Here is a 22,584-nt window from a genome sequence, read left to right on the forward strand (position 1 = left end):
ACACACACACACAGCTACTCCTCAGCTGAATGTCTGTCAGTTGACCCTATAATGAGCATCCCTGCAGGCCATTAACAAAAGACTTGCTCCAAACTGATCAACTGTTACATAATGGCCTATACCAGCTAGCTCTCAATTTGGTTACCGGGCTGCATCTAATCTCTGAGGGGTGGTTACAGTGCTGATATTCTGGGGAAATTGCTGTCATCCCACTCAAGCAAAAAAAGCTTATTAGAAGTGTTGTTTTGTGTGATGTAGGTTTTCATCTAGTGGCCTTGAGCTTTAACAGTAGAGAGGAAACACTGGCAGATGTTTATACAGATGCCCACACATCACAAACACTTTCTCAGTTTCAGTGTGTTCCTCAAAAGCACACAGCAGCAAGCATATAAAACAAAAAATATCAGTTTCCTGGAAAGCTTGTGCCTGTGTTGCTTCTGCTCAAATTGTTATAACCAGAACCACATTTTCCTTTTTAACATACACTTTGACATCCCCACGCTTTGATCCACACAATGGCAGGTACAACCCAGACACAGACAGCTGGAGTACAGATGTTGTACCCTTGAGCAGCCCCCGCAGTGGTGTGTGTCTGGTGGCAATGGACGGATACCTGTTTGCTATCGGAGGACATGACGGCATTGCTGCCATTAATAGTGTGGAGAGGTACTGTACTGTATAGCATTAGTGCTACAAAATGTTATTTTCTTATCTAAAAATGAACTGTAAATCTTCTTAATGTAGTACATGAGACTATGTTCAAAGTATCTCCTCGACATTAAGTGAGTGTCTTACATGTATCTAAAATGGAAGTAATAATGACTTCACCTGACATTTCACATTTCTTTGAAAGCAATTTGAAGTGGCTGACTCACAGGAAGGAACAAAGACACAATTAATTTGATTTATGCAAAAACATGAATGACTGTCAGACCTTTTGTTGAATTGGTCTTGCTAACTTTTGTTTAACTGGTCTAGGTATGACCCAAAAATGAACACATGGAGCAAGCAGACAGCAATGCTGACCCGACGTACCAGAGCTGTGGCGGCGGTGCTGGAGGGACACTTGTATGTGATGGGAGGGAATGATGGTGACACGGTTCTGAATTCAGGTGAGACGTAAAGAAAAAAAAAACTGTCTTTGACATCAAACTTCAGCCACCTACTCACATTGTCAAGGTAATTTAATCTACAATTTTATATAACAGCAAAATCAAGCAAATCCTTGCTGCAGATGTGAGCAGCTGGGACCAACCAATGTCCTGAATCTGAAAATTGGCCGATGTTCTGACGATTTCAGCACTTCTTTAAATTCCTATTGGAAAACTCAATTAAAATTCTAATTCCACACACTTGTTTTTAGTTGTGTTATGTGTTAGATCAATGAAAGATGCTTAAAGTGATATCAATCACTTGCTAATGTGGGGTTGCTACTTACAAATAGTCAACTATAGTTAAAAATAGTTATTTTGAGCATGGAGGCATTTATTGAATTCACTTGTTCCCACCGCTATTTGAAAAAATCTCAGCTTTCCTTGACAGCTTTTTGACGTGTGGCAGAACTTAAGTCACACATAACGACTAGCTTGACCTTTCAATTTCTGTGAGTTGCCCTAATTCGCATTCACAGACAAACACACACACACACACACACACACACACACACACACACACACACACACACACACACACACATTCTTAAGCCCTCTAACCTTGCCAAAGATAACCAGGAGGCTATGTTGTGCTGCCACTTGTCACTGACTATTTCAGTCTGTGAGAAGTGCACGTCAGTGAAATTCCCACAACCTTTTTTGGTTCCCATCAAGTTCATGGGCATGCTAAATGGTTGAAAATTACAAAAAAAAACTGTTTTAAAAAGGCATTTGTTGAAAAATAAATAGAAAGCATATTCCCATCATTGGTATCTTGCTTTCTGGCAGACATATTCAGCGTTTTAAATACATCTACAGTTGTATCAGATCAATGTTCCTTAGATATGTATATAAATATAAACTCTGCCTGTCTGTAAGGCAGTGTTACTCATATAGTGTGTGCTGTTGTAATTTATGGTGTATATGGCCTCTTATGACTCCTGTTATCCTTGAAATGTCCCCCAGTGGAGCGATACAACCCTGTAGACGGTACCTGGTCGATATGCGCCCACATGCTGAGTCCCAGGGAGAACGCCGGCTGTGCTGTGTACCTGGGACACATCTACGTGGCTGGTGGCAAAGATGAGCTCAGCCTGGAGCTCTGCGGTGCCGAGAGGTTTAACCCAGACACCATGAGGTGGACTCCCGTGAAACGCATGAAGAGCAAAAGGGACAACGTGAGTAATGGAAGACTACTGCAAGACACATCAAGGCAAGGCAAGGCAGCTTTATTTGTATAGCACATTTCAGCAACAGGGCAATTCAAAGTGCTTTACACAAAATCATTAAAACAGAAAAACACAAGTACAACAAGTTAAAAGTCATAAGCATTAAAAATCATAAGACAATGAATAGACAGGTAAAAACAAAATAGAAACATTAGGACACATAAAACACAAGAATAAAAGTACAGTGCAGCATAAGAAAGAAATGAGCATTAATTTAAAGAAAGGCAGCATCAAAAAGAATTGTCTTCAGCCTGATTTAAAAGAACTGCGGTAGCAGCGGATCTGCAGGTTTCTGGGAGTTTATTCAGATATGAGGAGCATAGAAACTGAAAGCTGCTCACCCTGTTAGTTCTGACTCTGGGGACAGAAAGTAGACCTGGCCAGATGACCTGAGAGGGTGGGGGGGTCATAGTGTAGTAGCAGATCAGAAAGTATTTTGGACTAAACCGTTAAGGGATTATAAACTAGCAAGAGTACTTTGAAATCAATTCTTGAGACACAGGAAGCCAGTGTAAAGACTTCAGACGGAGTGATGGGATCCAGTCTCTTGGTCTTAGTGAGGACTCGAGCAGCAGCGTTCTGAATCAGCTGCAGTGTCTGATTGATTTTTTAGGGAGACCGTAAAGACCCCGTTACAGTAGTCAAGTCTACTGAAGATGAAAGCATGGACCAGTTTTTCCAAGTCCTGTTGACACATAAGTCCTTTAACTTGATATGTTCTTTAGGTGATAGTAGGCTGACTTTGAATTGTCTTAATGTGGCTGTTAAAGTTCAGGTCTGAGTCCATGACTACACCAAGATTTCTGGCTTGTCTGTTGTTTTTCATTGTTGTTTGAAGCTGAGCGCAGACTTTTAATCGTTCCTCTTTTTTCCAAAAACAACTACCTCAGTTTTTCTTCATTTAATTTCAGAAAGTTCTGGCACATCCAGTCGTTAATTTGTTTGATGCAGTTAGTCAGTTTTTGTATTTGACTATAGTCCCCTGGCGATAAGGTTATGTAAATTTGTGTGTCATCCGCCAAACTATGGTAACTTATTTTGTTTTTCTCCATAATTGAGCCAGTGGAAGCATGTAGATGTTAAACAGAAGAGGCCCCAGAATGGAGCCTTGCGGAACTCCGCAGTCATATTTGTACGCTCAGATGTATAATTACCTATTGACACAAAGTAATCCCTATTTTAGGTAGGATTCAAACCAGTTTGTAAAGCCAGAAAGTCCTACCCAGTTTTCCAACGGTCTAGTAATATGTCATGGTCGACCGTGTCAAATGCAGCACTGAGATCAAGTAATAATAAGATTGAAATAAGATTGAAATCTGTGTTAAGGTGGATGTCATTAAAGACTTTGACAAGAGCCGTTTCAGGTGCTGTGGTGTGGTCGGAAACCCGACTGAAAGGTATCAAAACTGCTTAGTGACAAAAATGGTTGAGTTGTTGAAAGACTACTTTTTCAATGATTTTACTTAAAAACGGAAGGTTTGATATTGGCCTATAGTTGCTCATTAGTGACTTGTCTAGGTTGTTCTTTTTTAAAAGTGGCTTGATTACTGCAGTTTCAGGCCTGTGGAAAGATACCTGAAAGAAGAGTGTGTTCACAATCTGTAGAAGATCAGAGTCAAACAATTGGAAACATTTTTGAAAAGTCCCGTTGGTAGAATATCAAGGCAACAGGTCGAGGTTTCAGATGTTGAATAATGTCCTCCAGGTTTGTATGGTTGATTGTGTGAAATTCTGTCATATTGGAACTAGTTTTGCTTGAACATGTGACAACACTGTCCTGAACTTGATATGGAGGCACTGACTGTTGTCTAATCTTCGAATTTTGTCTTTGAAGAGGAGGCAAAGTCATTGCAGGCCTTGGTAGATAAAAGTTCAGATGCTACTGGTACTGGGGGTTTGTAACCTATCAACAGTAGCAAACAAAGCACGTGAATTATTATTGTTTCTAGAGAATATCAGAGAAGAAGGACCTTCTTGCATTCCTCAGTTCCAAATTATAATGCGAAGTCTCTCTTTATAGGTGTATTAATGGACCAGGAGATTTGTTTTTCGCCACCTTCGTTCAGCTTTCCTACACTCTCTTTTTTCTGTTCTCACCAGTAGGACATTTCTCCATGGAGATCTTTTCTTACCAGAGACAACTTTGACCTTAGTGGGAGCAATGGCATCAATAACATTTGTAATTTTACAGTTGAAATTGTCTACAAGCTCACTGACTGATAGCCCAGAGAGGGCGGGTGTGGAGGAGAAAAGCTGAATAAATGTTTCACTGGTGTTTTCAGTGATATACCGTTTTCTGATTATCTTTGTTTGGACACTTTTGGGCACAGAGATAGTGCCGTTAAAGAAAACACAGGAATGATCAGAGAGAGCAACGTCAGTCACCACAACCTTGGAAATGTTCAGACCCTTTGAGACAATCAAGTCCAGAGTGTGTCCCTTATTGTGAGTGGGCTTTGTCACATGCTGAGTCAGTCCATAGTTCTCAAAAACACAACACAGCTCTTTGGTCCCCCTGTCCTGGGGGTTGTCAACATGAATGTTAAAATCACCCGCAATGATTACACAATCAAAGTTAATACAGATTATAGACAGCAGTTCAGTGAAGTCATCAATGAAGGTTGCACAATATTTAGGTGGCCTGTAGATATTTAGAAACATCGCTTGAGGGGAAGATCTTAATTGAAGAGCCACATATTCAAAAGAAGCAAACTTTCCATAACATATTTGCGTACAGTGGATGAGTCATTAAGCAAAATGGCGACTCCACCTCCTTTCTTATTCACTCTATTCTCATCATAAAATGAAGTTAGGGGAGCTGACTCGATGAGAACAGCAACGCGTGTGTTATGGTCTAACCAGGTTTCAGTTAAAAACAAAAATCTAGATGTGTTTGATAATAAAATCATTGATTAAAAAGGATTTTCCTGCCAAAGACCTGACGTTTAGTAAGGCATGTTAGTGTGTTTTCATTTTTGGGACAGGCTGTAGCTGACGAGGAATGGATGCTAAATTTGCTAAGTTTGCAGTTAAGTGCTTATTCACCATTCTTTTCCTATTACCTATAACATAAATGAGGAAGAGTTGAATCCACAGGGCCGGGCTTGTCTTGGAAAAAGTCATGAGTGTCTCTAGGCGGAGCCAAGGCCCGGCACATATCAGGTCATGCTTACTGGATTTTGCACACAAAAGGGACAACGTGAGTAATGGAAGACTACTGCAAGACACATCAGATGTCAGGCCTCCCTTCTGAATTAAGGTCCAGTTTATTTTTACATCCAAACGATAAGAACAGAGACAAAATATGACTGACATGACTGAGGGAAGGAAATAATTTCCCTGAACAGATTACCTAAAATATTTCAGTAGAGGTTTAGGGTGTCATTACTATTTTTGGATCTCACAGTCTAAATTCTGTTCTTTATTTTCTCTCAACTAGAACATAATAACGGGGGAAACACTGGTCATGTTTTTTGGCTTGCCACGGATAGATTGGCAGGTATAATCTTTGTTTACCATTTTAGTTTATTAGCTTATTTGCATTTGCCAATAAACACAAAGCAGAGATGAGGTCATAAACCTGATATGGAACCGTTATTTGCTATTGCTATAATTGCCAGACGAAACATTAAGTGGAACACCAAAGTTATTTAAAACTCATCCTGAGGGGGACATAAATGTCTGAGCTAAATTTCATGGCAATCCATTCAATAGTTGTTGAAGAAATGGCTCATGGTGGCACTAAAGGAAATTTAAAAGGATCACCAAAATCATTGTCTGGACAACATAAAAGTACAATATTTAGTTCCAATCTATCTAGATGTTTCACAAACAATTGCTGCTGGTATGTATATCACCAAAATGTAATTTTTTACATTACTATCAACAAAGCCAAACCACTATTGAGGCTAAAAGGTGTCTTGATAACATATTTTCTTATCTTATCTTTATTTTGTATAATTCTTTCATATTCACTCTTGTTTATTTTTCCTCAGATGTCCCTTGTAGTTTTCAACGGCACCTTGATGGCTGTGGGAGGCTCTGATGGTGTCACCAATCTGAAAACAATAGAAGCTTACTCTCATGAAACCAACACATGGAGGTAAGAGGAAAACCAAAGCCATGACATCCCTAATGCTGCTTATTGCTCATTGCTTTGACGTTTTTTTTTAACTGGGCTTTAAAAATGACTTATCGTTCAAATTATATAGAAGTAGTTTTTGTTTCCATTCCCTGTTGATGTGGTTTACAGGAACCATAAAAGCAACACACCCAGTAAGGTGCAGGGAAAATCAAGCTTTAAATACAGCAGTACAAAACATACAATATACGTATTGTATAGCCTACAGTGGTGCTCACACGTTTATGAGCCCATACCATACCTAGAGATACTAGGGTACTTTCCATCAGTGTTGGGCAAGTTACTTTTAAAAAGTAATTAGTTACAGTTACTAGTTACTTCTTCCAAAAAGTAACTAAATTAGATACTCAGTTAAACATTTCAAAAGTGACTAAGTACTTCAGAATGCGTTACTTTCAAGTACATTTTTAAATGCTTAAATGTGACCCCACCTCCATCCTTCTTTAACAGAACTTGAAATACACGTGCATGTTCAATTATTTATGATAAATCTGAATATTATAATGAAATGTACACTTAATACAATACATTATTAACATGCAGAAACTGTACACAAATCTAAACTCTTTTAATATTGCTGTGGGACAAAGTGAAACTGGCCTCCAATCAAATGTAGATATTAGGTCTAGTGGATCGATACAAATAACAACATATGTTTTGGAACTTTTGATATTTATTGACCCACAACAAGCCGCAACTGGGCAAAATTAAATAATGCTTGTTAAGCACTATAGCGAAAATAAATAACAAATATATACACTATTTGTTGTGCAAATAACGTAAGTGGCCAGATGTTTATTCTTTTGCGCTGGTGTGTGCGTCGAGCCGGCATGGGCAGACATTCAGCTGAGGAGTAGCTGTGTGTGTGTGTGTGTGTGTGTGTGTGTGTGTGTGTGTGTGTGTGTGTGTGTGTGTGTGTGTGATAGAGCCTAACTGTCTATGGATGGAGCGAGGGAGAAGTGAGAAAGTGACAGCGAGTAGCCACTCTAGAGTCATAGTGACAGAAACAAAGTGTCCCCCCTGTGTTTTCTGACCACGGTGGGAAATCTGTAGCATGAAAATCCCCCCCCATTTCATCACGCCATACCTGTCTCTCGTTGACTGACTCGCTTGTGTTGGTCGTTATGTGTCCGTGCTTATGAACACCCGCCCAACTCTACCTGTGATTGGCTTACCATGACATTTTTAAATCAACTTTAGCCAATCGTCAGCATTTATGCGCTTGTCTCGTGCACGGACCACTAACCCTCTCGGCTCAGAGATCTAGTTGGTCTGATGAAAAAAACAGCTTCAATTATAGAAACGCGCTGCATTTTTCGGTAGTAACGGTAACGGTGTTATGAAGATGGGAAGAGTAATCAATTAGATTACTCGTTACTAAAAAAAGTGACGTCGTTATTTCATAACGTTATTCCCATCACTGTTTTCTATAAAATCATCTCTCAATGTAAATCAATGCAGGTATTAGGCTAACTGAAATAAAACCATGCCTATCTCTGTGTATGGTGAAGGCTATGTGATGATGTTTTAATTCCAAAGCCTAAGGGAACTTTGTCAGGATGCATAGTATCCTGATCCATGAAATAACTGGCCTTTAGAAATAAAAATCTGCCTGCCTTTATGGGAATTTAACATAGGGGTGGCTATACTCATGCCCCCTGTATTTTAAGGAAGAACATTTATTTATATACAGTACATTATTCACTCACAAAGAAAATTGGCATCCTTAAAGGCTGGATTTTTTTCTATTTTTCAATTAAGGCATTAAGATCAATTTCCAAAAGAGGACTTTTGTTTTTATTCCTTTTCTTAGTCAACTTTAGCATGAGTTCATAGACGTATGAGCACCACTGTATATCTAGACTAACAGTCAGTAGTTTAGCATTAGGATCTACTCAGTTTTTAACAACAGATAACTAAGTAAGAGTGAACTGGATAATTGTATGTTTAGTCGATTCACACACTTGTGAGGAATTGATATTATTTACAATTGCATTTATTGTGAAATGACATGTGCAGTGTGACACTGTAAATGGGACTCAATGTTGACTCTGACGTTGGTCAAAGTCATGCAATGACTCTATGTTAAGATGCATAAGGAAAACAGGGCATAGCGTTGTCAACCAGAGTATTAGTTACTTCTATTATTAAAGTCCATCTTGCCATTATGATGCAGTTGTCAAAAAAACTTTTAAGTATGCTGCTTACAGACAGACCTCTACATGGTGCCACTTTATGATTCATGCACCGAGCTCATGTAAGGCTCCTATATCTTTTATATATATATGCCTTTAGGCTGGTTACTGAATCTAAGTGCTTCAATGTCTGCATCTGACTGTTTTCCTCTCCATCTGTTTTTAGACACTTTGGAAGCACGAAGAGCAAGCATCCAGGAGGCAGAGTGGCTGTGCTGTGCTGAGGCTCGACATTGCTCATATTATATGAACAGGACAGAGGTGTTAGAAAGAAATAGCCTAATGGATGTAAACCAGGCTCCAGGACACATTGGGAAATGGTTCAAGTAAAGCAGGATAATGACTGAATAATTGAAGAGTTCACTTCAAAATGAGACATCACTGCATTAGTCAAACCTGGCAGCCGCTCTTACAAAAAGTCTACAAGCGTTGCTGTAAAGCACATTATAGGCTACCAAGTTACCATTAAAGTTATGGGTCTCTTTTAATGTCTCAAGCTTACAAAACAGACCTCTTTAATGATGACATGAATCAGTGGCAAACACATTTCAGGTTGTATTTTCCCCCCCAAAACAGATATGTCGACTATCTGGATTTACTGATTGGATTCAGTACCACCATAATTACAGAGCGCCCAATACTGGATTTTTTTTTATACATCGGCCTGGCCAATTTATCGGTCCAGCTCTAACCATAATATTAGACAAAAAACATTGCAGTGTTAAACATGACAAAATATCTGGTGTTACACAAAACAATACCACTTGGTAATATTGTGATTTGTGTACTGATTAATTATAGACGACAGAGTAACAGTTATGAGCCAGAAAGATGAAGGTGAACATGGAAATAATGGAGGTGTTTGGTTAAATAACGTGCAGAAATATGTATGTTGAAGAATACTGAATCTTTTGAGTATTTTGAGTCAAGTTTAACCTGGATGTATTACAATTACAATAGTATTGTACAAGGATGTTTCAAAGGTGAGAAACTCAGGTGGTTGTTGTAAGTGGAGAAGGTGTACTGAATGTTTTCAAAGTAATGTGGTCTGGGCCTGGTAAAATGGCCACATGATGCATATGGCGTGTTTTATATGTTATGAGCTTTTCTGAATCGCTCCAGTCTCCAGTTTTTAAAAGGTAGACGGTGATCATATCACTACATATTGTATATACGTCGGCTTCTGTGAATTTCTGCGATGTGATCATAATCTTCACATACCCCTCAGCATTGACTGTAAACAAATTACTCTATCATATTTCAAAATTTAGCTTGTGTGAACAACCAATGAATGGGTTATTACCAAAGCGATTCGCACAGAAATCCCCAAAATCTGCTGGATAAAGTTGTGGAAAAGAAATCTGTGGGAAATAAGATCCTGAGTGATAGACAAGTGAGTGAGATCTGACTGCTGGCATGGGAAAGCACAAGTGGCTGTGTGGGCTTTGAAATGATGACGCTCAGAGCTCTTTCCCCTGGAGAATAATGGACTGAAATGTGGAGAGGCTGAGCACAAGGAACGCACACAGAGCAACGCGGCTTTTCCGGAGACACACACAAGCCAGCTGTGTCTCCCATCAGTCCCTCTGCGCACACAGAATGAATATTTTTTTCAATATGAGGGGGACGATTGTGAGGCAAATAGCAGAGGACAGAGCTGTTGCAGGTATGTTTTTAACAGGAAAAAAAAAACAGATGTAGCCTAGTAAGAGATTGTGGATTTTCTAGAAGTTGCCAAGACTTTGCATGCACTGTGTAGACTATACTCCCTCATTGGTGTTGGATATTGTGAAATTATGAGAAAAATTAATAAATAATTGTTGTGGTCTAATTACAACTCAATGTGTTTGGTAACTGTCTACAGGGCATTTAAAGACCCGGTAAGACAGGTTTACTTGTTTTTACTGACTGACATGTTGCAGCATTCACAAATGCAGTTGCACTTTCCACCATTCACCACCGGATGACTATGACTGATGAAAAAACAGTGTACATGGATCAACACCAGCATTTCACAGCATTACATTGCTTATAAAACAGGAGCAGTTTTGTTTGTCTACTCTAAAGCAACAGTCTTGCATCTTTACAACACAGACAAGGTGGCTTTATGGTGCAAATGGGGTGGGCAAAAACCATGACGATGCAGAATTACAGTTGCTATTGTTAGGTTTATTCATTTCACTAAAAGCCTTTTGATGATAGGTTTCCTGTGATCATCAGACGGACCAGTTTCCTCAGTAGACACCAAATCCTTGCAAAGTTCTCCGGTAGATGGCAAGCAGAGTAGGGGAGTTGAGCTTCCTCCTGCTGCTCTGTCCTTGGGAGAAAGGGATGCTGATGCTGACAGGAAAGCATGGAAACCAGCAGGGAATACATCACGCTTACATGATGTCCTTGTTTTAGATGCGTTATGACAGAAGACTGCTTTGGAGAGAGCAATAAGACGCCTTTACTTACTGTGATTTTAAACCAGGGATTGAGACGTAAGAGCAGCTGAAAACAGTTACATCGAATTTGCGAGCTACGCTAATTAAAAAGAAGAAGGCAAGTGGAAAAGCAGGTTTTTAATCGACAGCATAGGACAACCACAAAACTGTTCGTCATCCTTCCGCAAAGCAATGTAGTTCGTCAACACCAGCAAATAAAGTTGTTGCTAAGCGACAATGAAGTCTCAGGGCTCGCGCATTGATATTTAAATGAACTGTCAGGTGTGCGATAATTTACAACGTTTCGAAGGCGTGTCAGCCAATCAGCGCTGAAGAGCGGGACTAGTGTTTTCTCATAAAAACCTAAATAACCTAGCATGCAAACCTACAGATAGGTAGCTAGCTAGCTAGTCTTGCGTTGCAAGACTAATTTTCACAGCGTTGTGGAGCTAAGTACCGATACAGCTATAGCTTGTCGAGCACCAGTGTTCGTCGCCAAGAGTATCTAAAGTGGATTTCTTGGATTTAGGTGAAGCTCACTACGTTGGACTCTTGTTTGCTCCTCCTGGTCGCCGGAGCCAACCTCCCTCCCCTTTGTAATTACCATTTTCCAACGATGACAGAGTTTTCGAAGGGGCGCGTTGATGGGAAACATCCTCTGTCACACAGCCAATGCTGCTTGAGCAGTGTATGGAGGTTATCTAAACCTAACGTTTGTTTACGATGATGGGACCTCGGTCAGACATTGGAACACAGCCAGGTAAACGAAGTTAGCGAGAATGACTTCTGGAAGCTTGACTTCATTCACAGTAACTATGGTGCGCTTTACCTAGCTTGTGTATAGTTATGTTAGGGTCTAGGCAATAGCACATTCAAGCTGTTCTAAAGAGCTTTGGTGTGTGATACTTTTATGTAACCTCTTACTGACTTAATATTGTACAACTGCGCTGAGTTTGTGACCTTGCTATCTGTTATTTGTATAGAGTGTCACCCTGATGTTTATGCTGGACTTAGTTGCAGATGTTTTGGTCCGCAGTAGGCGTTATATGAAACTCATGCTCTGTTTTACACATTAAAAATAAAGTGATTGTTGGCTTTGTGTCGTCACTAAACCTTTCTTTGAAAATGATGACTGTGTTTCAAAGTTCTCCAAATTAATTAATTTCTTTTTGTATAACCATATAGGGAAACATATAAGACACTGTCAGATTGTCAGAACATGCTTGGTGTTTAGATAATGCTGATGGGTGCATTTTATTCTCAGCCTGCAGTAATAGTGACATCTACCTGGGCCTACCATAACACATCTTTTTGAAGAATACTGCGTATATTCACAGTTTATTTTATACTTCAGCCTTGTTTCAGTTTTTGTTATTTTCACTCTGGATCTTCTTTTTTATTTAGAGACTAATTTTACCTCTGCCTTACATGTATTTTTGCTTCACTCCATCTGCTTTCTGTGCTCTGTATCTGCAGTATTATCTCCATTGGAGTCTCATAACCGGGAGCAATTCTGCTCCCTATTATTGTGGTCACTTTGCTTCATCCATTAAATCACCCCTTAGAGGTTGCATTCTCTGTACTTGTACAAGACTCATGTTTGCTTTCATGGTGGACTTGCAGTCATCAGCTCTTTTTATATTTTTATCCTGTCATTTGGTTCCTTTTAACCCCTAAGGAAAAGGACACATTCAGGGCAATGTGCTCTTTACACTTCTTCAGTGACCTCCTTTTATTTCCTGTTTTCTTTTCTCTCTTCTTGTCACCAGCACACTAGTTTGTCAGCTCTCCGCTACCCTTTCTCTGACGGTCTGTGCTTTCACTAATCAGTCTCTGGGTGCTATTATCCCACTCAAGGTTGCCCACACTGTACTATGATGACCACACAGTAATACAGAGCTTTGTATTACCCACTTACTGTTTCCTCTGTAGAGGCTTCAGAGGGGAAATCAAGCAATCACATCAGCCTACACCAATAAAGCGTATGATTGGACATGTTCAAGCTGTCTATTAAAAAAAAAACGATTTACTCAAATAGAAACACACATGAATTAAGGCCATCATGTTTAGACAGACAGGACATGCAATCTTGTACATATGTTGTATGTGTGGTAGAAATGTCAGTGTCCTATTTCTGAAGGTTAGTTTCTTCTCCCTGGGTTGCTTCGTAGGCAGAAAATCAGTTGATAAGGCAATCCCCTCTCACCATGGCAGCAAACAGTAAAACCTATACTTCAGGGGGCCTTCAGTTAACACATAGGGTAATCTTCTATTATATACCTAGCTAAAATGCTACTCTACACTTTATCAGAATATACACCATAAATAATAAAACACCATCCATTGGGCGTGTTGGAGTCCGTGAACGCATTAATATTAAACCTCTACATTGAAAGTGTGGCGGCGAAGAACAGCGCATTCCAGAGGTCTTGCTGAACTCTCAGTAGAGTTGAGCTGCGACACAAGACAGCCAATGTGCGGTGCCCTCTAGCTCACCCAGTAAGAGCGGTCGCACCATGTTGACTGAGTCCTGCAGAGGCCTAGGTTCAAATCTGACCTGCGGCCCCTTCCTGCGTGTCATCCCCCTTTCATGTCTATCCACTGTCAATAAAAGGGAAAATAATCCTAAAAAAAACAAAAAAACAGACAATGTAATCCTATTGCATTTGTTGCTAAGTCTGAAAGAGGTTATTTTTGTGACTCTTTTCCTGTTATCTCCCTCTCTCTGCCCTTTCTCTCGCTCTCTCATTCATCACTTATCCCCCCCCCCACAAGAGGCAGCCATGAGCCCTCCACGCCGATCATCCAGCCCTCCACGCCGATCATCCAGCCCTCCACGCCGATCATCCAGCCCTCCACGTCGATCATCAAGTTCCCATGGTGACAGGTAATTTCCTGTAAGACTGAGTGACCTGGTGGGAACACATATACATACATGCACACCACTTTGTAGCCAGTACAGTATGCATTAGACACACAAAAAGCATGCACACATACTGTACTGTAAAGTGTAGGTGGGTTGCTATTTTCATATTTGTTTCTGCAGTTATTTATTCCTTACGTTTCTACTTCAATGGGGAAAAAAATGTCATTTTTTTAATTTTTGAATAATGCATGCGTTTGTATATGTTTAATTTATTTTGTTTAATAATACATGGCACGCATGAAATGGGACATTTGAATCAAATCATCTGGTTCAGACTTTCACATGACTTGCTTTGACTCAGAGAATCAGCTCCACGTTTAGCATTTCTGTAACAAATCATCCGTCAAATCGTTGATGTTTTCTCAGCTGCGTTTTGACACTATACGCCAAACAGCTTAGGAGTTCGGCTAGAATCTTCATTCAAGTGTTTGTAGTACTCACATGACCCACAATGAAAACATGATCAGTTGCTCTCACTACATCATCCTTAATAAATGCATACCATGTTCAGTATTCATGAAACAAATCAATTTGCCTTTTTTCCCGACTGTGGTTTTCATGTGGACATTTGTTTTTTCCTTGATGAATAAATTTGCATTTGGGGATTTCAGTACAACAAATAGTCCCCCTGAACTTTGTTTGTTTTGATTTCAGACAGTCTGATCTTACTCATTATACAACCCTGACTGCCTCTAGACTCCCTAGAACATTAAATCATCTCTCCAGTAATGGACTTTTACGTCATTGTCTTATATTCATTGTATAAAACAAACTCATGCATCTTATTGTTACAAAACTGAAATGTCACCATTGTTATGTATCATGCTCTCAAACTGGCATGTTGATGAGTAGATGCTGCCTGTCCTTGTCCCGCAGGCCCTCCAATGAGACCCTTCAGAGAAACAACAGCAGCAACTCTGGTGTCATTCTGGACATCTCGGCTCTCAAGATGGCAGAAGTGGATTCAGAGGTGCCTCCTCTTCCACCTCGCTATCGCTTCAGGGACTTGTTGCTGGGGGACCAGACGTTTCAGAATGATGACAGGTAGCATGAAAACACTGTTAGTTTATAAATGTAAAGTATTGGTTCCCAAACTGGGGTATGTGGGGGAAAATATCATATGAGAGTGGGCAGGTTGTGGTAAAGTAGGGATATGGACCTGGAACTGTAAACAGTTTGGGAAACATTGCCTGTGAGAGGCTGGACATACATACAGCATTTATGTTAAAATCTCCTTGGATACTTGAAACAATGTTTTCACATGTTTATTATTTTTTACACATTCCCGGAGTTACTTTGTGGTGAATGTTGCAGTTTACACTGCTGTACCCACATTCCCTCAAGCTGCCTCATCTTCTGTACTTCTACCTTGATTACTGTTTTCCTACATTTCCCAGAATGATTTCTCATGACAACCCCCTAGAGATGTGGCGTGTCTGGTATTCTGTTGTATTAGCTGTTGTTTTAATGTGTAGGTGGTGGCTAAAGAAAGTGTAGGCGGTGGATGTAAATAGAAACGGAAGTGGGGTTTTTGTAACAAAGAAAATAAGAGTCTTGCACAGATCTTATGGCTAAATTGCACTGTGGACTATTGTACGTGTTACAAAGAAACAGTTTTTTTTCAGTCGTCATGAATTTGACCTTGTTTTAATTGTCACATTGGTACAGTTTAGAAAATAATGCAAGGAAGGCTACCTTTCAAGTAATGCTAATATGGTCTTGACTGCTTTAGTGAAAGGGTTCAGTGGATTTTTATAGTCTGTATAGTATATTCTGTTTAGACTGTTTCTGTTTTTTTTTAATGAAATAGCCTGTTCCTTGGCCCTTGATTGGTGCTACAGTCACTAGGGTTATATTATTATTATATTTCTGCGCTTGGAGAGGCAGACCAACAGATGCAGCTTGCTGCCCAAGAGGGGAAGAATTAGGCGAGCATCAGCCACTGCTGAGAACTACAGAGCTCTCCATGGTGCTGAAATGAACCATAAGCTGAGCACTTCAATACTGGCTTGCAAAGAACATAAGGAGAGCACTGCTTTATAGTTTCCCTGTTGCTTTGTCAGTAAATTCTAATCTAAAGCTAACATTAAATTGACTACTTGTACTTTATCACTTTCTCAAATTCACTTCATTGGGTTTGTTAAAAAGTCTTCTTAGGATCGTGCTGTTAACTGTTGTAGTCCATTAATAGTAGCAGCTGCAGCATAAAAACTACCTTATTTATACTCAGCCAAGACTGTTGCCTTAAGAACCAAGGTTAGCCAGGTTCTGTTGAAATAAAGAGAACAAAGATAAACAAAAAAGGGAGTTGTTTTCCCCTTATAAACCTGTAGAAATTGTCTGTAAGTGTATCAGCCTATGTCTGCATTGTTACACCTTTCTCTTTCCAACCTTGCTTGGTGTCTCACTCAGAGAATCAGGGTTGTATTATAATAACATAAACATTGTATGTTATTGATTGTGCAGCTGGCCCCTCCAGTAAGGGTATTGTCCATCCATCCATCCATCTATCTTCATCCGCTTATCCGGTATCGGGTCACGGGGGCATTAAGGGTACCGTTCATTTATATAATTATCAACGGTTGAATTTGACAGATAGCCCATTGTGTATGTTATCTCTTGACTCCAGGTTTTTGGTAGCAGCAGCACCCAGGTTTCAGAAATGAGTCCAATACCTTCCAATGGTTTTTGTGTTTTATAATTAGCTTATTGATCTGCAGCTTTCATGAATGTGCAGCAAATATCTCTTCTGAGAAATCCTTCTGAACAAAGAATTTAGTATAAAAGTAAATATAACATTCGGTTTTGCCACCATCCACTCCTTTTCTTGCTTACTCTCTTTTTACTCTGTTCACTGGCCCTCTGTCTCCAGGGCTCCCTGTAGTAAATTGCCGTCAGTATGTTTTTATATCAATGCAAGGCCTTTTGTCTACACTTATCATTCAAAGCAGCGGCCCAGTATTTGATCAATTGCCCCACACATATGGCTTTGTTTTTCTTGCTGCATGCCAGTTTTATCAGTAGTGCTGACGTAACAAATTATTTAACGCCAAAGACAAATAAATCAACATGCAGTAACATTTATCCAACATACTATTACACGATGATTGCTTGTAGATCTTGCGATGCTAGAATATATGAGTCAGTCTGCTTGAAGCTGCATGTGTAGTCTTATATGTTTGCGCGTGTAAGAGTGTGCGTGCATGTTTTATGCAGTAGGTCAACTGTGAATTGTTTTGCTTAACACTGTTCAATTGCAAAGGGTAATAAGAGTTTATTGCTGGGCTACCGACACATGTATGCCTGTGCATGTGTGTATGTGCATGCAAGGTCTTGTCACAGGACATGCAGTCATTTACAGATTCAGCAATAAAAACACAACTGCCTTTGTTTCTTCAAAATAAATAACAGCTGGAAACTGCAGCATCTCACACACACCTCTGCACATTGTGTGTTAGGAAATGGATGAATATGCAAAAGAAGACAACACCATTATTGACAGTGTTGTAGCACTGTTCTGTAATTGCAAGTTTACAAGCTTTTTTTGTGGAATTGGAAGCAGAGGATGTCACTGGGTTTTGGTGATGCTCTATTTCCTGGTTGATGATCTTCTGCTGTTTATTTCCTGTGCTGATGCCGTGTCGAGTCTAAAGCCTTTAAACTAATGAACCCCCATAGGGAGAGTCTGGCCTTTTGCATCTGGTTCCTTGCATCCGTCATATTGGGCTATGAGAGTAAAAAGCAGTGGGTGGAAAGACTCCAGCAATGATAACTCACTAAACATATTAACATTGCTAGAAGGGAATCCCGTTAGGCAGCAACAAGTGCAGTCAGATGCTCAAACAGGTTGTGAAAAAGACAGTTTTACCTAGTTATCCAAACCAAATTCCTCTTTCCTTTGCAACAAGGTAAAACAAAGGCACTTGAGCGTTTCTATAAGAAGTGTCACTCCAACAGTATTCAGGCAATAAGCCGTGTGTGTGTGTGTGTGTGTGTGTGTGTGTGTGTGTGTGTGTGTGTGTGTGTGTGTGTGTGTGTGTGTGTGTGTGTGTGTTCGCCGAGCTATCATTATCTCCAGGTTTGGGTGTAAGAGGGCAGTAATTATGGCTTGGCTGTGTGGGTGCTGAAGAGGAGCAGTTACACTGGCACACTGGAGTCATGAATCTGACAAGCGATTGGTCTGTGTGCACACACGTGTATTTGTGTGAGTATTGTTTGTGTATGTGCTCTTGAGTGTAGACACACCGGCGTGTGCAACTGTGAGTGTCTGATTATACATCCAAGCATGTATGTGGGTTTATTTTTTGGTCTGTCTGCCAGAGAGAGGCCAGCCTCAGTCAACGTCAGAAATAGAAGCAAGCCACCGAACCTTCTGTATACATGCCGACAGGGTTGAAAGAGAAGTAAGAAAATTGGTTCCATTTATCTTTCCTCTGCATGTCAAATCTTGTTTGGGGATTTTCCTCCTCTAATCAAGGCAGGATGCTGATGAGAATAATGTCGACGGAGTGAGGAGTGTTAATTGGTCAGTGAATAAACTCAACACCTCCTCGTGAGTCAAATAGTGGCACTTGGAAGGGTGACCCTGCACTGACGCATGTTCTCTCTTCGAGCAGTTAGAACGAACAGCTAGTCCCAGACACCGATCATTCACTCATATTGCCGTGAAAATGTTTTATTTCTAATATGACAGCATTACAGCAGTGCAAGAGAGGCCTTGATTTTAGTTTGGTAATAATCTATCCCTGAGTTGATTTAGATTCTGAAACATTAATAAACCAAAGATGTTGATGTGGAATTTTCTGAATGCACAGGTTTTCCCCCTCATAATATGTCGTGTTTTGATGTGAGGAGAGGGGTTCCATCTCCTGTAATTCGTTTTATAGATTTTTATTTTTATCCAGACAGATATCACAGAATCAAACTCCAAGTGGAATAAAGAGAGAACACTTGTTCAGTGATGCTGGCAGCAGCTGTTTGTTTTCACTGATTCTGTGGCAGAAGCGACTGCTGGGATTTCATGCCTCGATGATTTCTATCTGAGTTTATTAGGCTGATGATATGATGGAGAACATAGAAAAAAACGGAGGTGCGGCACATAAAAAACACAAAATTCCAGAGGAAGGGAAGGACCACTCCATAGATGACAGATCCTTAAGGGAGGCAGACGAGTGATGAGTGACACTCATATGAATATGATGAAGATGAGGATGATAGTTCCAATAGTTCAGTTCAAATTATTTTTATTTTTTTTCCCAAGGGGCAATTAAGAGGCACGAAGAGCAGTTCACAGATAAGATACTAATACAAACAGATATATAAATAACATTGTCATGGACAAGGTCAACAAAAACCACAATTGAAGGTCATAGAGGACTTGCAGCTCACACTGCTGGTCCTCATGCTCGATGGCAAACCCCTGCTCATTTTACATATATGATAATAGTTTTTATAACACTGTATATGTGTGCTCTTTGTTTATACCGGTATCATAAAAATACTCTAAGGACTTAGTCTCATGTGTTTCTTGGTAGAGTATCATGGTAGGGAACCTTATATACACACATTTCTGAAAATAATTATTCAGAGCTAAAAGTACAAAGACAACGTTTTCTTAATATTGTTATTACATACACAGAGCTTGTTACGCCTGGAACAGTTGCTTTAGTTGCTCAATTCATTTGATAGTTTGATTTTTGTATACATACAAAATGCTATACTTTGCTACATTTTAATACTGTAGAAATATAATTTTGTGATTATAACTTCACACATTGCCCAGTCCTTATTTATAATGCGTTATGTGAATTGCAGTGTTGGCTCATGGAAGCATCTTCTATTAACAAGTGAGATGCTATTTAACTTTCTCTTTATTGTTGTGTCTGGTACTCCTCCGTAATGGAAAAGATTCAGACAAAGTTGCTTTGAGCACTGAAATGATGCCACCTGTGTCAGGCGAAGGTTAACCTGTTGTCATGATGATGCAGAGTGATGATGGACTTTGGACTTCAAATTGCATGTAATAACATCTAAGGTAAAAGTAGAAAAACAACTTGGACATAATGAGACATGTGGTCACGAGCTGTGACCCTCCTGTTTCCCAACGTTATCTCTCTAAAAACTCACATACTTGAAAGGCTGATAGGTGTTACTGGTGACACACACAGTTCCGCTTAGCAACTAGGGCTCGCAATTTAGACCATAGGTGGCATTAGTCACCACCAATGGCACAGTGTGGGTGGGCGACACTTGATGGCCACTAAACTTGTTCTCATCAGCAACACAGTAGCTGTGTGTCTTTGGCACGTCGTTATCACGTTGAAGCAGAGGTCCCCAAACATGTCCACATTCTGTCTGTTTTATCCCATTGTATGGGGTTATGTTTCTCTACGGATTTGTGCAGCCAGTGAGAAGGATCTGGAATGTGAACAAGTAAACAGTGAAAGTGCGGGTGAGCTGAGGCATCTCATTCCTGAAAAGCTCAATTTGGATAATTCACACTCTTATTTATTTAGTGAAAGTAGCAAAGCGTACTTAAGCTGAAAAGAAATGAGCGTGCATCTCTACTAAAGTGTTCATTTGAAACTGCATCACTGTGGCAAAGCGCGGAGTCTCAAGAGGAACAGCTCAAATGGGATGGACAATTAAAGGTAGGCTGCAAAGAGAAAATTAGGGGAGGGGTGGTCGGGGAAAAATATGATGTCTTTCAAGATTATGTTTTTTTCATCTGGTCCATAGCATCATTGTGCCCAGCAATCTCTGGTGCATTTGCCATTTAGCCCTCGTGCTTCATGTTGCCAACTTAATTAGCATCAGTAGAGTTGGCTTGTCAATAGGCTGCTGTGATGATGGAGGCATTTGGATGAGGTTGTCAGCCCCGTAGAGCGGGGTTCCAGTGCTGTGAGTGATTGCTGAGACCTACAGCGTCCTATAGAGGATTATTCAGGAGTCACACAACACATTTCTTCTTTTTTATTTTTTTATTTATTTAAACGTAACGTGGAAATTCATTAGCCTAACAGACGTTGTCAACACAAGATGGAGGTAAATGTTGAAATGTTTTAGCAAAAAAAAAAAAAAAAAAATCTGATTATCTCACCCTGCCTTTTTGGGGCATTGTGAGTAATCAAGCCATTATACAAACCATTCAGGTAGCAGGATCAATACAGGGATGTTATGTATAACTACCTTAAATTATGACATTTTGCAGCTTGTAAATGTGCATCTATATGAGCTGGCAAGTGAATGCTGATTGTCCTATTTTATGCAAATAAGGATGACTTCACCACTGTTTCTGGTGCAGCTTCTAATGGAAGCGATTGTTCTATTCATGGAACTGTTGAACATGGCCTGTTTGTTTTTAGTGTGGCATAAAAAAGTGCCTACATATTATCAAATAACTTTCAAAGGAAAATGGTTATATTATCCTAAAACCCCAAACAGTCATAATCAGTAGTTTGTTTGTAGGCACAATATGAGTAAATGTTGCACAAGTTTCTGTACAAGCTGAAGTAGTATTTCTCCACGCTTTAAAAGGGACTCTCATCCTTTCAGAGCACATATAAGAGATTGAAAGAAATGATTTAATGGCCCCACAGGCAATTTGAATTTGAAGACGGTTGCATTTTTTCTTTTAATGGATGAACTATTGGCACTGGCAACCCCACTTTACAAAAGTGAACATTCCCTGAGACATTTTCATTTTTAGCAGAGAACACAAGGTTGTGACCAGTAAATGAGCAGTTAACTTTTTGCACCAAACAGCCTTAGAAAAACAGCAGTTGAGTCGACAACCAAAAGTATCCATGTGTGTGCGGCGCTCGAGTGTGTGTATGTGTGTGTACACTAATGTGTAAGCCTGCCAGTGGCATTGGCTAGACTTCCTCCTTCTCTCTGGCTATGCTGTGCACAGGAAGACAGCTCGCCCACAGCAATGCCAGCTCACTGCCTTAATATGTTTTGACTGAGGAAGCATTATTACAGCTCTTGATGCCCATCTGCAGCATGAAGCCGATGGGTTCCCAATGATCATGCAGCTTTACAGGGAGACCTGATTACTCACCAAGACTTAGCTAAAATATCTGGCCCATCAATGGCTTTGGTGTATTCTTACAAGCAGAATATAACTCCCAAATTAAAGTCACAAAAAAAGGAAATGTACCCCTTTCATGTGTTCTCTGTATCAAACCTATCCATATTCCATTAAAGTGCCCATAATATGAAAAAAAAATCACTTTTTCTGGGATTTGGGGTGTTATTTTGGGTCCCTGGTGCTTCCACACACATACAAACTTGGGAAAAAAAATGATCCATGCTGTTTGGAGTGAGATACAGGTTTTTGAATGTCCTCTGCCTTCAGTCTTTGGGTGAGCTGTTCAGAATCTGCACGGCTTTCTACGTAACGGACGAGGTGGTTAACCATAGGACATGCTAGCGCTAGCATGCTAGCTTGTTCTCAATGGCAAAACGCTGCTAAAACACACACTACTTCACCATAATCTACAAAAGAACTACTT

General features: G+C 40.0%; 2 protein-coding genes across 20 annotated transcripts in view; both read left to right on the forward strand.

The window, feature by feature from the left end:
- LOC116689141 (kelch-like protein 20) overlaps positions 1–10,553 on the forward strand; it is a 17,363-nt gene extending 6,810 nt beyond the window's left edge. For both annotated transcript variants that reach the window (XM_032515549.1, XM_032515548.1), the window contains exons 4-8: positions 523–666; positions 979–1,112; positions 2,118–2,329; positions 6,376–6,482; positions 8,883–10,553. In XM_032515549.1, the coding sequence (XP_032371440.1) occupies positions 523–666; positions 979–1,112; positions 2,118–2,329; positions 6,376–6,482; positions 8,883–8,940 (655 nt within the window). In that variant the 3' untranslated portion in view covers positions 8,941–10,553. The remainder of the gene's footprint in view (positions 1–522; positions 667–978; positions 1,113–2,117; positions 2,330–6,375; positions 6,483–8,882) is intronic.
- The window catches only part of kcnt1b (potassium sodium-activated channel subfamily T member 1b), a 70,146-nt gene continuing 57,808 nt past the window's right edge, over positions 10,247–22,584 (forward strand). For 17 of the 18 annotated variants that reach the window (XM_032515459.1, XM_032515460.1, XM_032515465.1 and 14 more), the window contains exons 1-3: positions 10,247–10,382; positions 13,918–14,029; positions 14,945–15,112. In XM_032515459.1, the coding sequence (XP_032371350.1) occupies positions 10,316–10,382; positions 13,918–14,029; positions 14,945–15,112 (347 nt within the window). In that variant the 5' untranslated portion in view covers positions 10,247–10,315. Of the gene's footprint in view, positions 10,383–10,950; positions 11,903–13,917; positions 14,030–14,944; positions 15,113–22,584 lie in introns of those variants that run through there. The other variant, XM_032515463.1, reaches the window with a different exon arrangement.

This window comes from Etheostoma spectabile, chromosome 5 (assembly GCF_008692095.1).
Source record: "Etheostoma spectabile isolate EspeVRDwgs_2016 chromosome 5, UIUC_Espe_1.0, whole genome shotgun sequence".
NCBI lineage: Eukaryota > Metazoa > Chordata > Actinopteri > Perciformes > Percidae > Etheostoma > Etheostoma spectabile.